At 30.8% G+C, this 20983-nt stretch overlaps 1 protein-coding gene across 8 annotated transcripts in view; it reads right to left on the reverse strand.

Annotated features, from left to right (window-relative positions):
• The window catches only part of bsk (mitogen-activated protein kinase dJNK), a 77592-nt gene extending 62050 nt beyond the window's left edge, over positions 1 to 15542 (reverse strand). For all 8 annotated transcript variants that reach the window (XR_013882743.1, XR_013882740.1, XR_013882741.1 and 5 more), the window contains exons 1-3: positions 15094 to 15542; positions 3769 to 3916; positions 3178 to 3269 (exon numbers count right to left, since the gene is read on the reverse strand). Coding sequence is in view for 4 of the 8 variants with exons in the window: in XM_080172930.1 (XP_080029056.1) it covers positions 3178 to 3269; positions 3769 to 3916; positions 15094 to 15204 (351 nt within the window). In the remaining 4 variants the exon portion in view is untranslated. The remainder of the gene's footprint in view (positions 1 to 3177; positions 3270 to 3768; positions 3917 to 15093) is intronic.
• Between the last annotated feature and the right edge of the window lie 5441 nt (positions 15543 to 20983).

Below are 20983 nucleotides of genomic sequence, written 5' to 3' on the forward strand. Positions count from 1 at the left end.
TTTAAAAAAAACCTTTTTATTATTTTGCCATTAGAACTTATCAGTAAAGTCTATCTGTAAAAACCTGCCTCTTGATTGGATATAGAGAGAAGAAAAACAATAAAAACAACATATACATAATATATTTATTTTGATAAAAAGAAAAATATTTTTTTTTCTGATGCATTTCATCTGGAGGTATATTTTATCATTTTTGCTCATTTTTAAGCACAGCTTTTCTAATCTTTGCATGATAATCCATATAACAGTTGGATACATTTCAGAAAGTGTCCGTACATCCATTTAAAACATGTTAATTTTAACTTTTTGACAAAATTATTTTATGGTCAATTATCCTATTCATCTGAATTTTGGAATTATGATTCCAATGACAACATGGTCCCTTTTTTTTCGTTGAAAAAATAGTCAAATTGAAAAATAAATGAAGAAATCTTAGATGCAGGGATCTAAAGGGATAAGACAAGAGCTGACCTTTATGTAGATTATAATTATTGGTTGGTACGTTAGGACACTCAACTTATTGAACCAACCAATCAAAATTCATTAGTCCCTAAAGAAATCATTATTATAATACTTTGGGGACTAGTGTAATAAACAGCCCACTGTCCCCTTCCTCCCTGTCTTAGATGAGTGAAAGTAAAATGAAAGATGGTATTAGTGGAAGAGAAAAGAAAATGGATAATTCATCTAAAAAAAATTGTTTAGCTTCCAACTTTAAGTTAGAAAATCTACTAGAGGCTTCACCCCTAGTCTCAAGGACCAAGGGTGGAGCGGGGGATGGGTAGGTAGCCTAAAATCACCATATAACAATAATAAAGCTTCCCTTAAAAGTACAACCAATTCGGATCAGTTTCTTCCAAGATCTTTAGCTCCAGACAAAAAAAACCTTACTACTTTATATTTTAGGATATGATATTGTTTTTGCAGTAAAATGAATATTTTTTAAAAGCGAAGCTTTTCTATAATTAGGGTCGGTCCGTCCGTCCGTCCGTCCGTCCGTCCGTCCGTCCGTCCGTCCGTCCGAGATAGATAGCTTTTATTCGTTAATTTAGGCATGTTAGAATTGTCCTATCGATTTCAAACTTTGCATGATGATTCCTGTAGTAGTTGGGTACGATTTAGAAAGCGTAGCAACTCTATAATCATTACCAGAATGTCCGTACGTCCATTTTAAACATGTTGATTTTTCTACTTTTTTAACAACAAATTTTCAAGTGTTTTAATTATCCGTTTGATCTGATTTTTGGTATATTGATTCCTGGGACAACAAAGAACAATATTATAAGCGAAGCAACTCTAAAATCAAGTCCAAAAATGTAAGTATGTCCATAAACATTATCCTATTTTAAGCAGTTTTTCAACAAATTTACCTACAATTTTGATTCGACATTTATACATTTATGTTCCGATTTTTCAGTTCAGATACTATACAAGTGTTAATGTCCGTTTGTCCTACCGTTTCAGTGCTTCGCTTTTATGGATGTTGTCATCCTTGTTTAGTATATATCTCTCTTATGAGAAAAAAGATTTCAGGGTAAGAAATAAGAGAAAAGCGTGGGGGAGGGGGGATGGGTGGGGAGAAATATATTAAAGATGAAGGGAAAAAGAATAATTATGATTCTGAAGGCACTGCAAAGTATAATATGAAAATAAAACAAAGATTTTCAATTTATTTTTTATCTCAATCACTCAATCAGCTTCATTAGTAGAAAGTTTCTAGATATTTTTTTATGGAGGCCTTTTCACACAGGAGAATTTAAATATCCTACAATAGATTTGAACCTGCTCTTAGCTCTAAAAACAAGCAGTAAGCAGTTAAATACAACAGTTTGTTACCAACAGACATTCAACCTATTTCATATTTGGAAAGGTACGAACCAGAGATAGATCAGGACAATGGGCTGTTTATTACACTAGTCCCCAAAGTTTTATAATAATAATGTTTTCGCATTCGTTGGTTTAACAATATGGGGGACCTTTACTTAATTTTGATTGGCTGGTTTATTAGGTTTAAAGTTCAAATGTTTCAAAAAGAAATTTTATACTACAGAAGGGTTGCTTTAGTGTGTTATTATTGAGGATGTACGTAAATGTATTGGCCATTGTCTTATCTCTTTAGATCCCAATGAACGAACCCTACTAAAGGTTGTGGTATTGACTTCTTTAAAATTGATTTTTATTAAGTTTTCCTGTAAATGGTTTAGAATCAAAATACAGGATAGTTAATAAATTCTATTCTAGAACAGGTTGAGTCAAATAAATTGTAATACCTTTCTACAATGTAAGTTAGTAATAATAAACTAAGTAAGTTTGGTACCTATTTAAAAAATGGGATATCCTATACGACAAGACAAGTATACCTAAACTTTTTTCATTTACTTCAGATGATGTTTTAATGGAAATATAGCTTTTAAGCTTTTAGCTTTTGTTACAAAAATACATTTTAATGTAAATAAATAAGCTTTCAATGGTCAATTATGTTTTTGACCAAACAGAATCAGCTGTGATTTGCAAACGAAGTTTTGGCCATGATTGGCTTCATTCATTTTAACCCAGCGTTCAATCCTCAAATTTTTCGAAGATTTTTTAATAAATAAAATCCATAGGTTAACATTTTACATCAAACCTAAGCTATTTTTTTTATCATATGGGGAAATGAAAATAATAGTAAAAACCTATGGAATTGTATAAAAATGAAATTTATTTAAGGATTGGGCTTTGGTTTGGGATAAACTTGAATCCTATTCAGAGTAAGTCAATTTGACTAGAGTAAGGAGAGAGAGAGAGGGAGACCAACATATATATTTAGAAAACATAAGTACAAACAGTCCGAAGGGAAAATTGGATAAATAGATGGATAGGTGGACTGATAAATGAATAGATAAAAAGGATTACTACTCCATATACCTTCAAGAAATTTTACCTCTTCAAGATAGATTAGTTAAATGCATATAAATCAATTTAAGATATACAGACAGATAGATATTTTAGACACAATATAATCTACCTTACATAAATTGGCATCCATTGGCAACAGTTTGTTATCAAAAAGATAGCAAGACATAAATTGTGTATCTGAAATAAATTTGCATCAAGAAGTTCCATTACGATGGACAGATATATAGGTAAATAAACAGACTATTATCCAAAAAGATAGCAAGACATAAAATTATCTACCTGACATAAATTGGCATCCATAAGTTCCATAACGATGTACAGATCCAAAAACTCTTCCAAGGACTTTTGAGGAGTAAAACAGTTCAATAGACCTACGGCAGAAAAGTAAGATAAATATCATTAATAATTTCACTGGTTGTCTAACAGAAGTCAGATTGTGTTTTGGCATAAAAAACAACAAATTAAAGTTTCTAGCGAGCAGAAACCCCGCTACCTTAATTTTGAAACAAAATGGAAATAAGGGAGAGTGGAAGTTTTTTTTTAACCTAAAGTAACGTAATAATATACGAAAACTACTATACCCCCACTCCTTATTTCCAATTTACATTGCATATTTATTTAAAGGGGGGGGGGGCCGGGGGGGGGGGGCGTGCATATTCTTAAGAGTTACTTTTCATAACAGTTATGTTTTCAACAGTTGCACTAAGGTACTTAGTACATAAAATTAACTGCAAAGCAAAAAAAGTGCTGCAACTCTTTTTTGTCGATTTCCTTTGGTTAGTCTTCATTGCATTTCACATCACCCTTTGTTTTACATAATTGTTAGGTAATAAACAACAACATCTACCTGTAGACTGTACTACTACGTACCTATAATATTCTTATGGTTGACCAATTTCATGAGTTTAAACTCTCTATACGCCCGCTTGGCATGTGTCACATTCTGGAAGGGTCTGGACAACTTCTTAATTGCAACATTCTGCTGGGTCACTGTGTCATACGCAGCACACACGATACCCTGAAAAAGAATATCCGTCAAATAACAGTCATAAAATTATCAGTGAGATCAGTTGTCATTAAAACTTTAGGTATAAATGTAAAAAAAACAGCTGACTGTAGTCTCATTCATTAGTCAAAGACACAAAATGAAAATCTGATTAAAAACTGCAAAGATATATCAAATTTTATAGTAGAAGGATCAAACCCAGCTAATCTATGTTTTAACAGATACAGACGGCCTGGTTTTATCATGCTAAGAAAAATCAGATGGTAAATTCGAAAAAAATATAATCCAAAATTTCAACTGAATTTGGGGGGCCACCTTAATATTCAATCAGCCCCCCCCCCCCCACCCAAAATTAAAAAAACCAGCTGAGATCAAGAGAAAATTTTTAAACTATTTTTATGGTTAGGTATATCTATTCCTGAATTAATGGAATAAAATCCGCTTACTTATACACAGAAACAGTATCATACGAATACTTTATGCTTTGTAAAACGACATGGAACTGTTATCTATCAGGTACCTATATCCAAACTTTATATCTTAAATAGGGATTTATAAAACTAACTCTCTTTTCCTAAAAGTTGTATAAATTGATACAATATTATTATATGAATATGGTAATAGAATGTTCATTTTATAATATTACATTTTGTCATTAAGATATGCAAAACATTTTTCTGTAGAGAATCTACTCTATAATTCCTTGAATCCTTATGTCCGGCTGGCTGTCCAATGATTGAAAGAAAGTAGTAGAATACCATGGTACATTGTTTGAAAGAAGCTTTTGAATTATTAACCATTGCCAAACTATAATCATCCAGTATGTAGCTTAATTGGTCCCACCGTAGGTTTATCAATGATGCTATGGGACAGAAGTTTTTCTGAAAAAATTGCAATTGCTTGGCTTCTACGTAACCTACTAAAGATAGAAAGCTGATTTTAAAAAAAAAGTTATTCCTTTGCTACGTATGGATGTTTTCAACCTTGCTTCTTTTTATCTAGAAACAATATTTTTATTTTCTTATTTAAGGTTTGTACTTTTTATACTGTTTTATCTAAGCAAAGATTTTTTATATTTAGTTTTAAACATTTCTCTTCTATTTATACATTAAAGAATAAAAGAGTTGGCGCTTTCACACAAAGTACCTTATTGAGCACTGATAACCGCCCACCTCCCCCCTTTTTTTTGAATTAAGGATTTAAATAAAAATGTATTCTTCGTGTCAAAGAAACATCAACAAAATTTTATTGAGCTTCGAATTTAATATGGAATCATCATTGTTATGTACTTTTCATATTCTGTTATTTTCATATATTTCATTTCTGACAACAATGTCAAACGTTTCCTGTCATTTCCTTGTCGAAATTGTGTTTAATAATGGACAGAAATGTTTATAACTATGTAGGTATGAAAAAAGCACAATTTTTTTTTATAAAGGATAGTTTCATATATCAAAGATTTACATTGTATAATTCTATTTTTTAATTTCATGGTCAGGGATAATGGTAATGATAAGCTACACTGGTAGTAGTACCCAAAGTTTTATAATTAAGTTTTGTTGGTTAAATAACTTTTGGTACTTATCTTAAGTCTTGATTGGTTGGTTCAAACTGGTAATGTCCAAAATTTTACACAAATTATTTTAATACAAAGTCATATTTTATCGTTTTACTCATGTTTTAAAGTCTTAATACTTCCTATAAAAATTAAAACATCCATGTAAAGGGTAAAAGGTCATTAATGTATCCTTTATTTGGACCAAATTGATCTTAATGTAAAGAATTATGATAGTTTTGGCTTGTGACTGTAATACCTACCCATAGGATGCTAAAATAATGATATTTTTCTTGGCTACATTACTTAAAAATATGTTTTTATATCAATTTTTTTATAATATAGGTATTATTTATTATCCGTAAATGAATCCATCAGAAGGTCAACCCATAGGATAGTATTTTATAGAATATGGGTAACTAACAAAATTTCATACATTTTAATCTAAAGCACTTATTAATATGAAATGCTTTAAAAGTCAAATAAATGTACATTAAAATACGAGATTGGTGTTAATTTCAACTTTAATGAAGAAATTGGAAAATTTTGGTTCTTTCTCTCCCTGCTTTTTCCAACTTAATAGGTAGTTGATTAATAATCAAAGATTTAAAAGCAAATCTATTTTTAAAGAATTCTAAAAAGAAAAGTTTATATTCCTTAATCACCTATCCTATTCATATTTTCTGAAAATCAAATCAAAACCATTACCCCATTGAATAAACAACTTTGAATCCTATTACATAAAGTAGTAAGGTTTTTTTTATTTGAAGCTAAATATCTCGGGAAAAGTTAGTCTGAATTGATTGAAATGTCCAGAGATGGTTAAAGTTATTTACATGACATCCCCTCTCCTTAAATGCTAAGGGCAAAGCAAAGTAATACAAATTAGAACGATGTTTGTCTGTCTGTCTATCCGGATGAGACTATTCGCTGGATTGATTTAGCTCTACTTTTCAAGGAATATAACCTAAACTTGGAAGCAGCTAGGAATGTTAAATATCTTTAAATATCCCATATTGTACAATAAAATACATAAAATCAAAAATGTCTTAAATAAAATACCTACCTACCAAATATTTAGATGAATTGTTTCGTTATCAAAATAATACCTTGTCAAATAAATTCATACGTAAGAGTAAACTGTTTTCATATAATTTACATAAATAAACAGAACTATATGAACTTAATAAAGCTATATAAGTATCTAGTAATTACGTTTATTGTTTAACTTGTCTCAAGTGGGAATTAAAAGGAGCATAAACCTCCAAGGGTGGGGATGAAGGGATGTTTAACCCTCTTAAACTTTAAAACCTTTCATTTTACCCCCAAAATTCCTTTAAAAAATACATTAGATTACCTCCCCCCCCCCCTCTCCCTCAAACCTTTAAAGCCCCTAATTTTACCCCCTTAAAATAAAAAGCTTGAACGTCTCTGATACAAGATCAGTTTTTACAAACATTTAAGCCTTTAGATCAATGAATCAAACTGTCTTCCATTACCTTGGCAAGTTGGCATATTAACGTGCAAACTTTAAGGGACACAACAACCAGAAATGAAAAGTATTAGCTACTCTAATTCTGTAGAAATATTAGTTATTTATCGCATCGTATTATAAACAGCTTTCAGCTTTCCCAGGCTAAAAATAATGGTATTAATTTTATGATTTTTATTAATATTCGTGGAAAATAGTCTATAATATTATGATATACCTGTATATGATTTTTCAGTATAAGCTAGAAACGGTTCTAAAATACCTAGCAGATACTGATTGGTTTCGAAGCCATGCTAGAAAACATTCTTTGGAGTCTTTTGTTTTGTTAAGTTTGTATATCCTATTTTATAAAGTAGTAAACGTTTTTTGTCTGTCCCAAAGGATCTCGCTAACCGCTGAACCGATATTGTTCTCCTTTACAGTGAAGCTTCTTATAGGTTCTGGGAAGGTTTTTAACTATTTTTGGGAGGGTTCTAACTAGGGTTGGGCCGGATATCCGGTGTGGCCGGATATCCGGCCGGATATCCGGCCATTTTCAATATCCGGCCGGATACCGGATATTGAAACTATCCGGCCGGATATCCGGCTCTATAATTTTTTATACTTCACACAAAAAATCTCTGCTTTTTAAAATTTTAAATGGCTATAATTTTCTTATTATTGAAGCTAGAAGAACATTTTTTCTGAACAAGTTTAACTTTATGTAAATTTATATAAGATTTCTGAAGAAATTTTTTTTTGCTACTTTAGTATCTGGTAATTTGGCCGGTTATCCGGCCGGATATCCGGTAATTTGGCCGGATAACCGGATATTTGCCGGATATCCGGCATTAGCCGGATATCCGGCCGGTTACCGGATATCCGGCGTTTGAACTCAGCCGGATATCCGGTATCCGGCCAAAAAAGTATCCGGCTCAACCCTAGTTCTAACCCCCCCCCCAAAAAAAAAAAAATTTTTTTTTGACTCTTTTGAAACTCAAATTTAAAATGGGACAAGGTCAACTTTTCCCCCTCCTACCAGTGCTCTAGAGGCTTCTAGGGGCGTAGCCGCTAGTCATCTTTTAAAGAGACCACCATACTACACACTTAAAAACATCATACTACTTCAGCAGTACTTACCCATATAAAATTCCTAATTTAAAGCAAACAGAGTGAAGTTTTGAATTTTACTGAGTACAAAAGAAACAATTTGTATTTCTTAAGTAATTTCTTCCTCTCTTGAAAAGATTTCTACATTAAATTGAGAATTTGTGTAAGATTTACAAAACAATTTTTCAGCATTTTAATAAAAAACATTTATGTAACTTTACATTAAACTTCTAGGGTAAGGGGGGGGGGAAATTTGGGTTTTTTTTGGTTTTTTTGAAAAAAAATGGGGTAAATATTAATATTTTCAAATGAAACCAAGACCAGTAGAAAGCTTACGGAAAGGACTATCAGGTCCTAAAAGGACTATCAGGTCCTAAAAGGACATTATCCTAGGGCTTTTAGAAGTTGGCCGAAATTGACCGCAAAAAAGTTACCGATATTTCCCCACCACCGGGGGAAATATCGGTAATTTTTTTCAACCTAAAAAAAATCGATGAAAAACGGCCAAACGGCCAGTCGAACATAAATAATCATAATTAGTATAGGTTATAGGGATTATCCACAAAAAGTTTCATAATGATCGGACTATTCCTTCTATGTTAAAAATGAATTTTTTTGAAAGACGCGAATTTTCGATTTTTTTTTCGAAAATTTTTTTTAAAAAAACTTAAAATTAATATAAGAAAAAAACGTATTTTATTACTTTTTAGGCCTGATCCTAAAAAAGCTCACATTGAACTATAGATTTAGACCAAAAAACATGAAAATTGATTAAAAATTGACCTCAATAATCGAATTTGAAGCAAAAGTGTCATCTTTGCAAAAAATCTTGACTACATATTAACCTTAAAAAAATTGATGAAAAAAGGCCTAACGACCAAACAAGCGTAATAAATCATAGTTAGTATAGGTTATTAGGATTAACCACAAAAAAATTCATAAAGATCGGACTATTCCTCCTATGTCAAAAATATTTTTTTTTCAAAGGACCAGAAATTTTGATTTTTTCCTCGCAAAAATTTGCTTCAAAAAATAAAATTGATTTTTTTTTTGTTTTTTATCTGTTCTATTCATTTTTAGGCCTAATTCTTAAAAAGTCCATATGGAATAATAGATTTGACAAAAGAAAACATGAAAACATGACCTTAAAAGTTGAATTTTAATTTCTTTTGAAATTACCGATTTTTCCCCTGGCGCCAACTTTGGTCATTTTTGAAAAAAATATTAACCCGATTTTAAAGCTCTCAACGGATTTGGAAAAAGCGGGCAATTTCTAGTTCAAAAAGTTTTTCAGATCAGCTCTAGGTCTTACCAATTTTTGTGTAGGTCGATCTTTACACACCTACTAAAAAATTTTTGGAAAAAAAAAATTTTTTGTCCGACTTTGAGACCCAATAAGTACCCTTAATATTCATCTCCCAAAAAAATTCATTTTATACTTTTTTGTAGGCAATTTAATAAGGAACAAATTTGCTTTTATGTTTTTTTCTGTCATTTGAAAGGAACATGGAGAAAAAGGTCATTAAATGAAGGTAGGTCGAAATTACCGAGAATAGCCCCTTACCGAAACTCCCCCCCCCCTTACCCTATATAATAAACTTTATTTTCATCATGTCTAGAAGTTTGCCAAAAAAATTACAAAAAAGTTAATTAGATTATTTTTTTTTATCATTTTCATAAAATTGGGGATTTAAAGGTTGGACAAAGCTTCAAGTATACCTAGTATTCAGGGGTGTATAATTATATTCTGCAAAATTGACCCTGCACGGAGGTATTTTTAACCTAATATGATACCTAGGTACTAGGGATGGCAATCCGTCATATATTTGGACCGGATCTGGATTTGGATTCTTACAAGAGTCCGTTCCAAAAAAAAGGCGTATTCCCGCGGATTCCGGATTCTTATTTTTGGCGGATTCCGGATTCGGATTCTAGCAATATTTTTAAAGTCTTTTTTTAAAAATAAAAAAATTTAAGTGCTACATATGTCCTAAAACTTAATGTTCTTGGTGTTCTCTATAATTTACTTCCGAGAATAGAACCAAATTTTAAAAAATATTGTAGGTATATAATGATGATAATCTTTGCCTTCAAAAAGGCGGAGTTGAAAGAAAAAACTCAAGACGCTAATTTTAGCCTACCAATTAAGAATCCAAATCTGCTATTAAAAACGGATTCCGGATTCGGATTCTAAAATTGACCAAAAATTGGGCGGATTCCGAATACGGATTGCCAACCCTACTAGGTACATATTTTTCACGTAACTCTATAATTGTCCAATTGTTTATATTTTCAAAATACCTATAGCTAGTTATGCTTTTTATTAATGTTGTAATCCTTTTTATCTAGAAAAGGTATAATAATATTTTTCTATGTAATGTATTAAAAAATAACAAATAAAAGTAAATATCCAAATCAAGAAAAAATAAACAAAAAAACACCAAATTTTGGCACGAAAGTGAAGACTGTAATTATTTACCCATACATACTTACATAGGATGTGGTTGGGACAATACATCTAAATAACAAAAATAAAACAAAGGCATTTTTTAGGCATACATTCATCTAAACCAGAACCGCGTCATAACCAAAGACATTAAAAGTTGAAAAAAGTAAGATGATTTTGATCATGAATAGAGCAATCTCCTTACTATGTTCAGTTAAGTCTGCAATATTCGTTCTAGGTGCATTTGGGAATAAGTTAAACCTTCCCTGGACTGGACCTCTCAGAATATTCACTGTGTAGAAGAACCATATCGGTTCGGTGGTTAGCATGATCCTTAGCTAAATATAGACAACCTATAATTTTAATACGAAGATACAGACTAAAATAACAGTTTTTATTTTTAACCATCCCCAGAGTAATTCTACTGCATACAATTTCCAATGTTTAATATCCCATAAAAAAACATGGTTTTCATTACGGTTTTACTTTTACCAATTTACTTTTTTTAAAAGCTCTATCCCACTTAATATTTCCCATAATACTTTTCTCTCTCTTCTAGAGTAGGAATAGGAATAGCACAGACAGATTACTTAGGTATGCATTATAAATGAATGAATAAGTAGGTAGTGGGTTTTTAAGTAGCGAAGCTACTCTATAATTTGAAATGTCTGTCTGTCCGTAAGACACATTGGGGGAAACGTGATTTTCTAGGCTCCTATTAAAAATAGACAGCTAAAATTTTTAGTTTAGATTCCTATGACATATGCCCATCTAATCTATACATTGTTTTGTCCATCTGTCTTTTATTTGGGGTGCTAGATCGATTCCTAGATTTTAATTTTTCGTAATTTTCTCAACTATTTTTCGAGATAGAGGGCTGAAAATTTCCGTGATTAATTAATTTTACATTCTACATATTTTCACCAAGTTTTATTAAGATTTGTATATCAATTGGGGTGTTAGATAGATTCCTAGATTTTTAGGTTTTCGTGATTTTCTCGATTCCTATTCAAGATTGACGGCTGATATTATCAGGGATTGAATATGCTCATATTCTGCATATGTTCATCAAGTTTCATAAGATTTGTCTATCATTTGCGGTGCTAGATCGATTCCTAGATTTTACGTTTTCATAATTTTAAAGGTTGCGTAGTTTTAAAGTTTCATGATTTCCCGATTTTAACAAGTTTAAAGTTTATTATATGACACTGGTCTAATTCAAAATTCCCGATATTCATTCATAATTTTGAGCTTCGCTACTAATGGATATTGTCATCCTTGTTTAATTATACAGCATGACCCTCAAAAAAGTATTTTTAAGCATCTGCAGCCCTTATTTCTCAATGAATTATTAAAAAATGCATATGTCCTTGTTCTCTATAGTATTCCACGTAAGTAGATATAAAAATATTTTTTTTACCTCCATTAACACCGGAGATTTTTAGTGCTAAAGTTTTGAAAAAGTGACTGAGGAAAAAGTAACTTTTAACATGATACGACTTTTTTAGCAAAATTAAGCTAGAAATCCTTTTATTTTTGTTACTAGCAGAAACTTTATACAAAAATGAAATAAAAATTTAGTTTTTGAGTAAAAAGCATTTTTTTACACATATTTTTTGAGTCTTTTTAGTTTAATGATATTTTGAAAAACTTACTTATTAGGCAAAATTGTTTAAGATTAAAAAACCAAATAAATCTCTATGAATATAGCAGGAATATTGTTTTTGTTTCACAATCCTAACTTTAATAACAAAAAAGTTATAAAGAAAATAAAAATAAAACATAATGATTTTTTAGCCTAAAAAGCTTAATTTACCCCTTATTAAATAATTGAGATGTCAGAAAAGTAGGCGGAGCAACTGTCATAATTAATCCTTTTCTATAAATAAGGGTTAATAAATAACCTAAAATTTGCAAATAATCAATTCATTCAGTAGTATTTTTTGCCATTAAAAATTTATATTTTTTGGTGGAATAAAAAAGAAATATTTAGTTAACTTGTTTTTCTTTGTGTCTCATTATTCAATTGCCAGAAAAACATAATATAACCATCCAAAAAATAAGAGAAGCAAAAAAAAATTCTTTTTCTCAGTCACTTTTTCAAAACTTTAGCTCTAAAAATCTCCGGTGTTAATGGAGGTAAAAAAAATATTTTCATATCTACTTACGTGGAATACTATAGAGAACAAGGACATATGCATTTTTTAATAATTCATTGAGAAATAAGGGCTGCAGATGCTTAAAAATACTTTTTTGAGGGTCATGCTGTACATTACATATATTGTACCTACCTTTCATGCAAAAGTTCCAATTAATAGGTATTTAAACGAGAAAAATTACCCAATTATCTTAGAAATCTCCATGTAAAAATAATGATTATACTTCTATATCCTAAATTATTGTCAATGGAAAAAAGACATACTGTTTTAGAATTGCTTTGCCTTGAAGATTATACCTTGTAATTACAGGAATATCCAAAGATTTAAAACTAATAATAATACTCTCTTACACCATGTTTTAAAGACATAAATAGGTAGGTAGGAACCTAACTATTACAATTTACAAATGTTAAATAAATCTTGTAAAAATTACCTGAGCAATGTTAAATAAAAAATTAAAAGTTAGTTATAGGCAAAATGAACGTAAGATCAGACATAATTTTAAGAGATATGTAAATTATTACATTCTATTAATGTTTTCTTTAGCCAATTATTAATGTGAATACAAATATCATTTTATAACACATAGAACAAACAATGGATGTAGAATTTACGTGGATATTATGAAAGAGGAAAAATTGTTGTCAGTTTAGGTAGCTATCATGGACTATTATTGGTCGGTTCGTTCATCCAGTAGAGGAGGGGAGGGGATGAGGTAAAGTGGGTGGATGGGGGTTCGGTACTTTAGCCAGCTTTAAGCTTCACTTTATTAGAGGACATGATGTGTAAGATCCAATTAAAATAAATCCATTATAAACAAGAGAGAAACCATAAAAGTCTATTTTTTTCTAATTGAATCTTATTATGTTACGTTGGTATCAAGAATCATGACGTTATTGCCACTTTTTTTTCATTCACATAGACTTTAATAATGAAAAGTGAAAAATAAGTTATTAATAGGTACCTATGTACTTAGCTAATTTTTTGTAATTTTTGGCGGATTCTTTTTATAATATTCCATCTTATCATAATATGCTTAATTATGAACTTCAGTCTAACTTTTCTAAAGGTATATTGTTTTTTATCTATCTATAATACAAAGTAGAACGATGTCTGTCTGTTTGTTTGTGTGTTTGTGTGTTTGTGTGTTTGTGTGTTTGTCTGTTTGTAGCGAAGGATCTCGCTAACCGCTGAACCGATCGGGTTCTCCTTTACAGGGTAGCTTCTCATAGTTCCCGGGAAGGTTTATAACTATTTTGGGGGAGGGTACCACCACCCTCCCTAGAGAAATTAAATTTTTTAAAAATAACTCAATTTTAGAAAGAGAGTTCAACGAAAAACAAACATCAAACGTAAATTTTTTTTACTTTTTCTTTTAAAATCAAAAATAAGAAATTGAATTACTAAATTCGACTCTCTCCTCCTCAAGTGCCCCTAGAGGCCTCTAGGGGCGTAGCCGCTAGTCCTATTATATAAAGTAGTAAGCGTTTTTTGTCTGTCCCGAAGGATCTCGCTAACTGCTAAACCGATATTGTTCTCCTTTACAGTGAAGCTTCTTATAGGTCCTGGGAAGGTTTTAAACTATTTTTGGGTAGGGTGTCTTCACCCCCTTTCCCCAAAAAATATGTTTTTACTCTTTTGAAAACTCAAGAAAGAGGCTTCTAGGGGCGTAGCCGCTAGTCTATAATACAAAGTAGAACGATGTCTGTCTGTCCGTCTGTCTGTCCCTTAAGATCTCGGTAACCACTAAACCGATCGGATTCTACTCTTCAGGGAATATACCTACTGGTCCTGTGGTGGTTTTAGGCTATTTTCTTGGGGGGTGCGACAACCCTAACCCCCCCAAAAATAAAAAAATCCCCCCCCCCCAATTTTTTTCTTTTTTTTTCTTGCGTAGGTACCTATTTTTCCACAATTTTTTTTTTCTAATGGGGAAGTTATTTCACATAAAACTACTAAATTTCCTCTTGGGACAAAGCCCCTAGAAGCTAGGGGCGAAGCCGCTAGTATTCTATATAGAATTCAATTACACTAGGTAGTTGCACGAAATGCATATAAACTTGAATTTAGGGAACTGCATTTTTTCCCTGTTCAATGGTTTAAACTACGTTAATAGGGCATATATTTGAAAGAATTTCAATTTTCTACCATGTAGTTTAAAATATATCAATTTGAAAATCATATTCTTGTGATAATGCAATTTATATAGCTGGCTTATTTTCACAAAAACAGTATGTCGACTTCTAAAATGATGTCTCAGTGATTGTTATTTAATGTAATACAAAATTATAAATGTTTTATAGTATACTATCAACTTATTCTTAAAATCAGTTTTCTGAAATGCACTTCATGCAACTATCCCTTTTAAATAGATTAGATGCTTTAAATCGTCTGTTTCTGAGTACATGAAAATCTGGTGCAACATCCAGATAATAATATATCTATTACCTGTGCGCCTGACCCAATAGGTTTGAGATTCTGGTATCGTTTCAATATTGTGAAACGGGTATCGCCAACCTCAATCGTATAGAACTGAGAACTTGATTTTGCTCCGGACATTTTATTGATTTTTGTGTGGGTCAAAAATTTATATTCTTACACCTTTCAAATGTAACGTCACAATTTATACAATACTTTTTAGTCACAATGTTGTTATTATTAAATATTAGGGTTAAATTAAGGCAGTTTAATTTGGTTATTCTTATTGAATTTAAAATCACAGAATGTATTATGATGTGTTCTTGATAATTATTCTCTAATAAAATGTTATTTGTGATCACTATTGATTATTGTGGGTGGATGATAACAATATGATTGACTGTCCCACTTTGGTTAAACTTTTACTTGGTGATTCCATTTTTTATATCATTTTTAGTAATATGTACTAATCTGAAACTTTTTTAATATGTAGGTTAAAAAAACACAATTTTTTTCTTAATAAAATACAAAGTAGAACGATATGTTTTTGTGCATCAGGATGAACTGTGTATAGCCGTAGCCACTGCCAGTGCTGCCAAAAAAAACATGGATTTTTAATAGATTTTACAGCAGTGCAATGCCAGCTATCCTAGAAATATGGATCTCTAAAATCTTCTATGGCCCACCCAAAAAAAAATATTTTCATCAAATAAATAAAATTATTATACCTGACTTAGGCGTAGCCAATTTGATTTAAAGATCGCTATTAGGTTAGTGGCTGTACCTCTGGCAGCGGCAACGGCAACAAATACACGTTTAAAGATCCAGCTTAGATCTGTTAGGGGTAACTAAAATCAAAGATGGCTAGGGACAAAGCCAACATTAGTTAAAACACAAGCTACATAATTAAAAGACGTCAAAGCTTTTGATTTGATAGTTAAAAAATACAGCTAAATTTTTGGAATTTTGTCTTATTATGAACTAAAAATACCTATCTAGTATAAATACCAGCACAGATGTAAACAAAAAAGTTCTATAAATTTCTAGAATTCTAGAAGTATGAAGTAGAAAAACCAATGAAACAAAAAATCGTAGGTTTAAGGAATAAATGAAGATCATACATGCTGATTAATTAAAAAATGTGGAAACTTCTTGTTTGGAAAAAAAATATCATTAAGTTATTTATCTATACCATTTCAAAATAAACTTCCATTTTTTTCGACTATGAGTCATATATACATTTATAACAGTTTGAACTTATTGATGCATGGTAGTAGGTATATAATGAATTACTTATGGATCGAAATAGTGACGTCATCAATAAAATCTTAATTTTTATAGAAATTCAATTGAATATTACATACTTAAGATTTACAAAAATAATTAAACCTAATTTGTTTCTCATATCAATAAAAATTGCTACAACTAGCGACCCCCACCAAGACCTTAATTCTAAATAGGTTAAAACCACCCCAGGAACTATGTGAAGCTCCCCTAAAATTGTTTCATTGGTTACCGAAATCTTAACGAGCAAACAACAAAAATTGCTTATACTTTTTCCTAAAATTTTGGTCTCAAAGTTGTATTTTAAAATCTTTTTTATACTTCTAACTTTTCTTTTTAGCATAAATCAATAATTTCACTTTAAAATGGTTTCTAAGTAAATTATTAAAATTTTCACCATAAAAAAACTTATAATTTTAAAAACATGAGTTTCAAATTTTGTCCATCTAAGTTTAAGATACAAAAATCACTTTTTTATCACAAAAAGACATTTTTCTTCAATTAAACGTTTTTTTTTCACAAATTAATACATTTTCACTGATAATTAAATAAGAAGTTGTAAGAAAATAATGAAATATTTAGGTTTCCGTGGACAAGTGTGTTTCAACTTAGCATAGGAGGAAGAACAGAAAATTTTATATGAAAAATCTTGCTTCTTCTGTATAATATGACTGTGTGTGCGTTTGTGTGTGAGTGCTGTCTGTGTGGTGTGCGTGTGTGTGACTGTGGGCGTGTGTGTCAAGTGTCTCTCTCCCCCATTTCTTTGAATATCCCTTCTCCCTTCTGCTCATATTAATTACCCCTTCTCCTTTGCTCCCCCTCTTTCTCTTTTCAGGGTTACCGGATGTTCCTAGTGTCCCAATGCGTTTTTAGTTATAATATTCAATTTTACAATTTTTTGTTAATTTTATCAAATCAAATTAGTGTATTATTTTACTATTCTGTTATAACTCAACATTTTTAAAGCTAAAAGTTAATAAATAGATAAAAAAAAGGTATTTAACAACTGTTTAAAGAAGAAATTTACGACATTTATTGGAATTTTACTGTTTGTTTTGTTTTTTTAAAGTTTCAACTAAAAATTATCCCCTGAAAATGTTTTAATTTTACATGATATATGTTATTTTACTGGACTTTTATGAAACTTACTTTCATTTTTCTAATTTTAGCATTTACAATTAATTTTCGGTATCCCTAATTCACTGCATCAGCAATATACAGGGAAGATAACTTTTATCATTATTATCCCCTAAATATGAAAACTAATTTAGAAAACGAAGGTATCAATGAAAAGAATTGTTGAATTTGTAATAACAGAAGGAAAATAATACCTTTTAAGCTCATAACCTGAATATTTAATATGAATCCAAATTTGTTATTAGCTATTTTTTTAGTTTTATTTATCAAATATTTTTTTTAAATTTTGCATTACATGAGATCTTTTCTTTAATAAGATAATAAAAATATAATGAAATCAGTACAAATCATTAACTTTAAATTTTGCAAAATTTGTTTAATTCTTTGGGGAAAATATTTTGTTAATGTTGACCATTTTTCACCAGAGGAGATGGGACAGAGAAATAGTCAGGAGGATGGGCTAAATAGGGAAGGTGGTCGGAGTAAGAGGGAAAAATGTTGGGGAAATTCTACTGTCAAATATAACATGGAGACAAACAGACGGAGGGGAAGAGAAGAAATGTAAGAATTACAAGAAGAAGGAGCAAGCAGAAAGAAAACCGGTTTTCCGATTTGGTTTGGCAGAAATCTTATTGATTTATTTACTTTCTATCTTACCGCGCCGGAGTTATGTACATTAGGAATAGAATCATCCTTACTCTACTTATATTTCTACAGACAGAAGAACACCCACTGCACCCCCCCCCCCCCGGGGGCTTCGCACCCCTCTTCCCCAAGTTCCATACAAAAACCATCTCTAAAAGAGGGTAGTGTGAGGGGGCAAAACAGGTGCATTTGTTTGACATTTCTGTTCTATTTTCCTTGTTCATGGCAAAGCCAAATCATCATAAATAAAATCCTTTCCATTCTAAATTCGAACAATTCTATTTATTTGCAAAATGGAATAAAGCCAATTTTTTGGCCAAATTTTGATTTGTGACACAGATTGAAATTACTTGGTTTATATTCCCTCTAGAATTGGATTGAATCTCTTGAGATTTTGAGTAAAGTTGTAAATGGGGAAAAAGTCCCAACATTTTGTAATATATTTTAATGCAAGAATTTAAAGGAATGAAATGGCATTTTCTTAGAATGGGGTAAATGCACAGATAGAAGTAATATTTAACCTTTAATTCAAAAACCAAACATATAGTCATACAGATATGAGAATATTTCTCATTAAAGGGAAAGTCTTTATCAAGGAAGAATGGGATTAGCTAACTGTGAAGCTTCACCTCTATTGACTAAACTGAAAACCTCCAAAAAATTGAAGGATTACCAGCCAGCCCAGATTAACATAAAGAAACAAAAAACATCCACCTTCTTCAATACAGAAATATTAGTATTTACATACCCACCTCTAAGAACGTCCAAAGTGTGATTCAACCACCCCCCCCCCCCCCCCCAAAGCTAGGACGTCCTTGTGATATTCTATAAGATATTTTTTTCTGATAGTAGATTTTTATTTAAATTACATATCAACTTACTCTATCACAAACTAAAACCAATTGTACATAAGTAGAATACTGATTTTATGACCCTGTCTTTGTTGAATTCAAAACAGAAATTTATGTTCTCTTGCAGTATTTTTGAGTTATATAATATCATATAGTTTCACCTTTCTTGTGTAAAGTTAAAAAGAATTTATAACTGCAGCCTAACTGCTTTATTATTACTGCATTTTCTGTTTTATAATTATGGAAATCATAATCTTATTATATAATCCTTTATTAAAATTAAAATTATACAAACTTAACTTATAACAATTATAAATTATAAAAAGTTCTATACTGATAGGTAAAGCTCTTTATAGTGCCCAAAAAAAGGCGATATATTTAAAAACTTTATTCCAAAAATTCCCAATGGCGTCATATTAGAATAATGGACTATTCTAATATGACGTCATAGAATAATGGACTATATTCTAGAATATGACGTCAATGTCATTTGGGATACAATAGCCAAAAGATTTTAAATTTATCCCCCTTTTTTGTAGGCACTATAGAGAGTGATCCTGATAGGTCTAAGGGAATTAAGGGAATTTTTATAGTGGTTCCAAGCATGCTTTGACCGTAGGAAGCATTTAATAGAAGTCAATCACTGCACTTGTATTTTAAAAAAATTAATATTGTCTGTCCAGTATCTTTTACCTTTGTTTTGTATAGAATCTCATTTAATATAACCTTTTGTATTAAAACATTTATTACTAGCGGCTATGCCCCTAAAGAAGAGGGGAGTTGAATTTGACCACCCAATTTTTTATTTTAGATTTTAAAAAGTTAAACAAAAACTTTTATGAAATTTTTTATAGGAGAACCATATCGGTTTAGTTGTTAGCGAGATTCTTCGGTACAAACAGACAGACATCCTGTTACTTTATTATGAGGGTTAGAGGAACAATTTAATAACTATCAAAAAGTTAGAGCAATAATAGCGAGGAAATGTTATGAAATAGTTAATGAAGAGATGGAGATTTTTATAATGAAGCAATCAAATCCTGGGTAGAGAGAGAACATTTAAGTTTTATGGAAAAACCAAGGACATTGGATACTATAAAGATTAATTCAAAAGACATTATTTTTCAAATAAGAAAAAACACCCACATAGTTGAAAATACAAATCAAGGTAGAACAAAACTATTTTACTAAAAAAATTGTCTTTTGGCCATGTCTCATACAGTGGCCTGGACATGTTGTTTTGCTAAAGGAAAGCGCAAATTTTGACACCCTCCTTGGACTCCTAGGGGGTGTATCTACCCTTGTTATTATTGCCAGAGAGTTGATACACCCTATTTTTGCACACCTACAGTCCTAAAAAATGTTATTAATTGAACAAAAAAAAGAAAAAAATATTTCATTTCAACTGCTCGTAAAACTTTAATAATAATAATAACTTTTTAATTAATACTTAACTATTTCTCATTTACAAATTAACAGTCTCACCATTCTAAATCTAAGATATCACAGTTTTGCTTGATTAAACAAGGATAACAACATCCATCAATAGCGAGGCACTTATAAACTTGGGTTGACAAACGGACAAAATGAATCATTCGTTTGGTCAATGGCCTTGATAAAAGAAACTTGTCCTTTCATCTATGAACACAAACATCTCTTAAAACATATGATTTTATAGCTTCCCTTTTATGGATGTTGTCATCCATGTTATAGTCCTTTCCCATAGCGGAGGCTTGACCACTACTAAAATATGTGTACTTTATCAAAAGGGGATTTATTTTCCATAATCCCCTTTGAAGATGCAATTTGTATGATGTTGATATAATGATGTATTATATCCCTCTCCATGTAATAGAGAGATGTGTGTCTGCCAATGACCAGAACAGGGATATGTTTACTTAAAAAGAACAAAACAATGACCAAACAGGGACAAATATACTGGTTGGACAAGGATAATTATGTCCATAATAACTATTATCGCAGCGATTAAATTTAAATTTTTT

Source organism: Acartia tonsa, chromosome 9 (assembly GCF_053477335.1).
Source record: "Acartia tonsa isolate MP-2025a chromosome 9, ASM5347733v1, whole genome shotgun sequence".
Taxonomy (NCBI): domain Eukaryota; kingdom Metazoa; phylum Arthropoda; class Copepoda; order Calanoida; family Acartiidae; genus Acartia; species Acartia tonsa.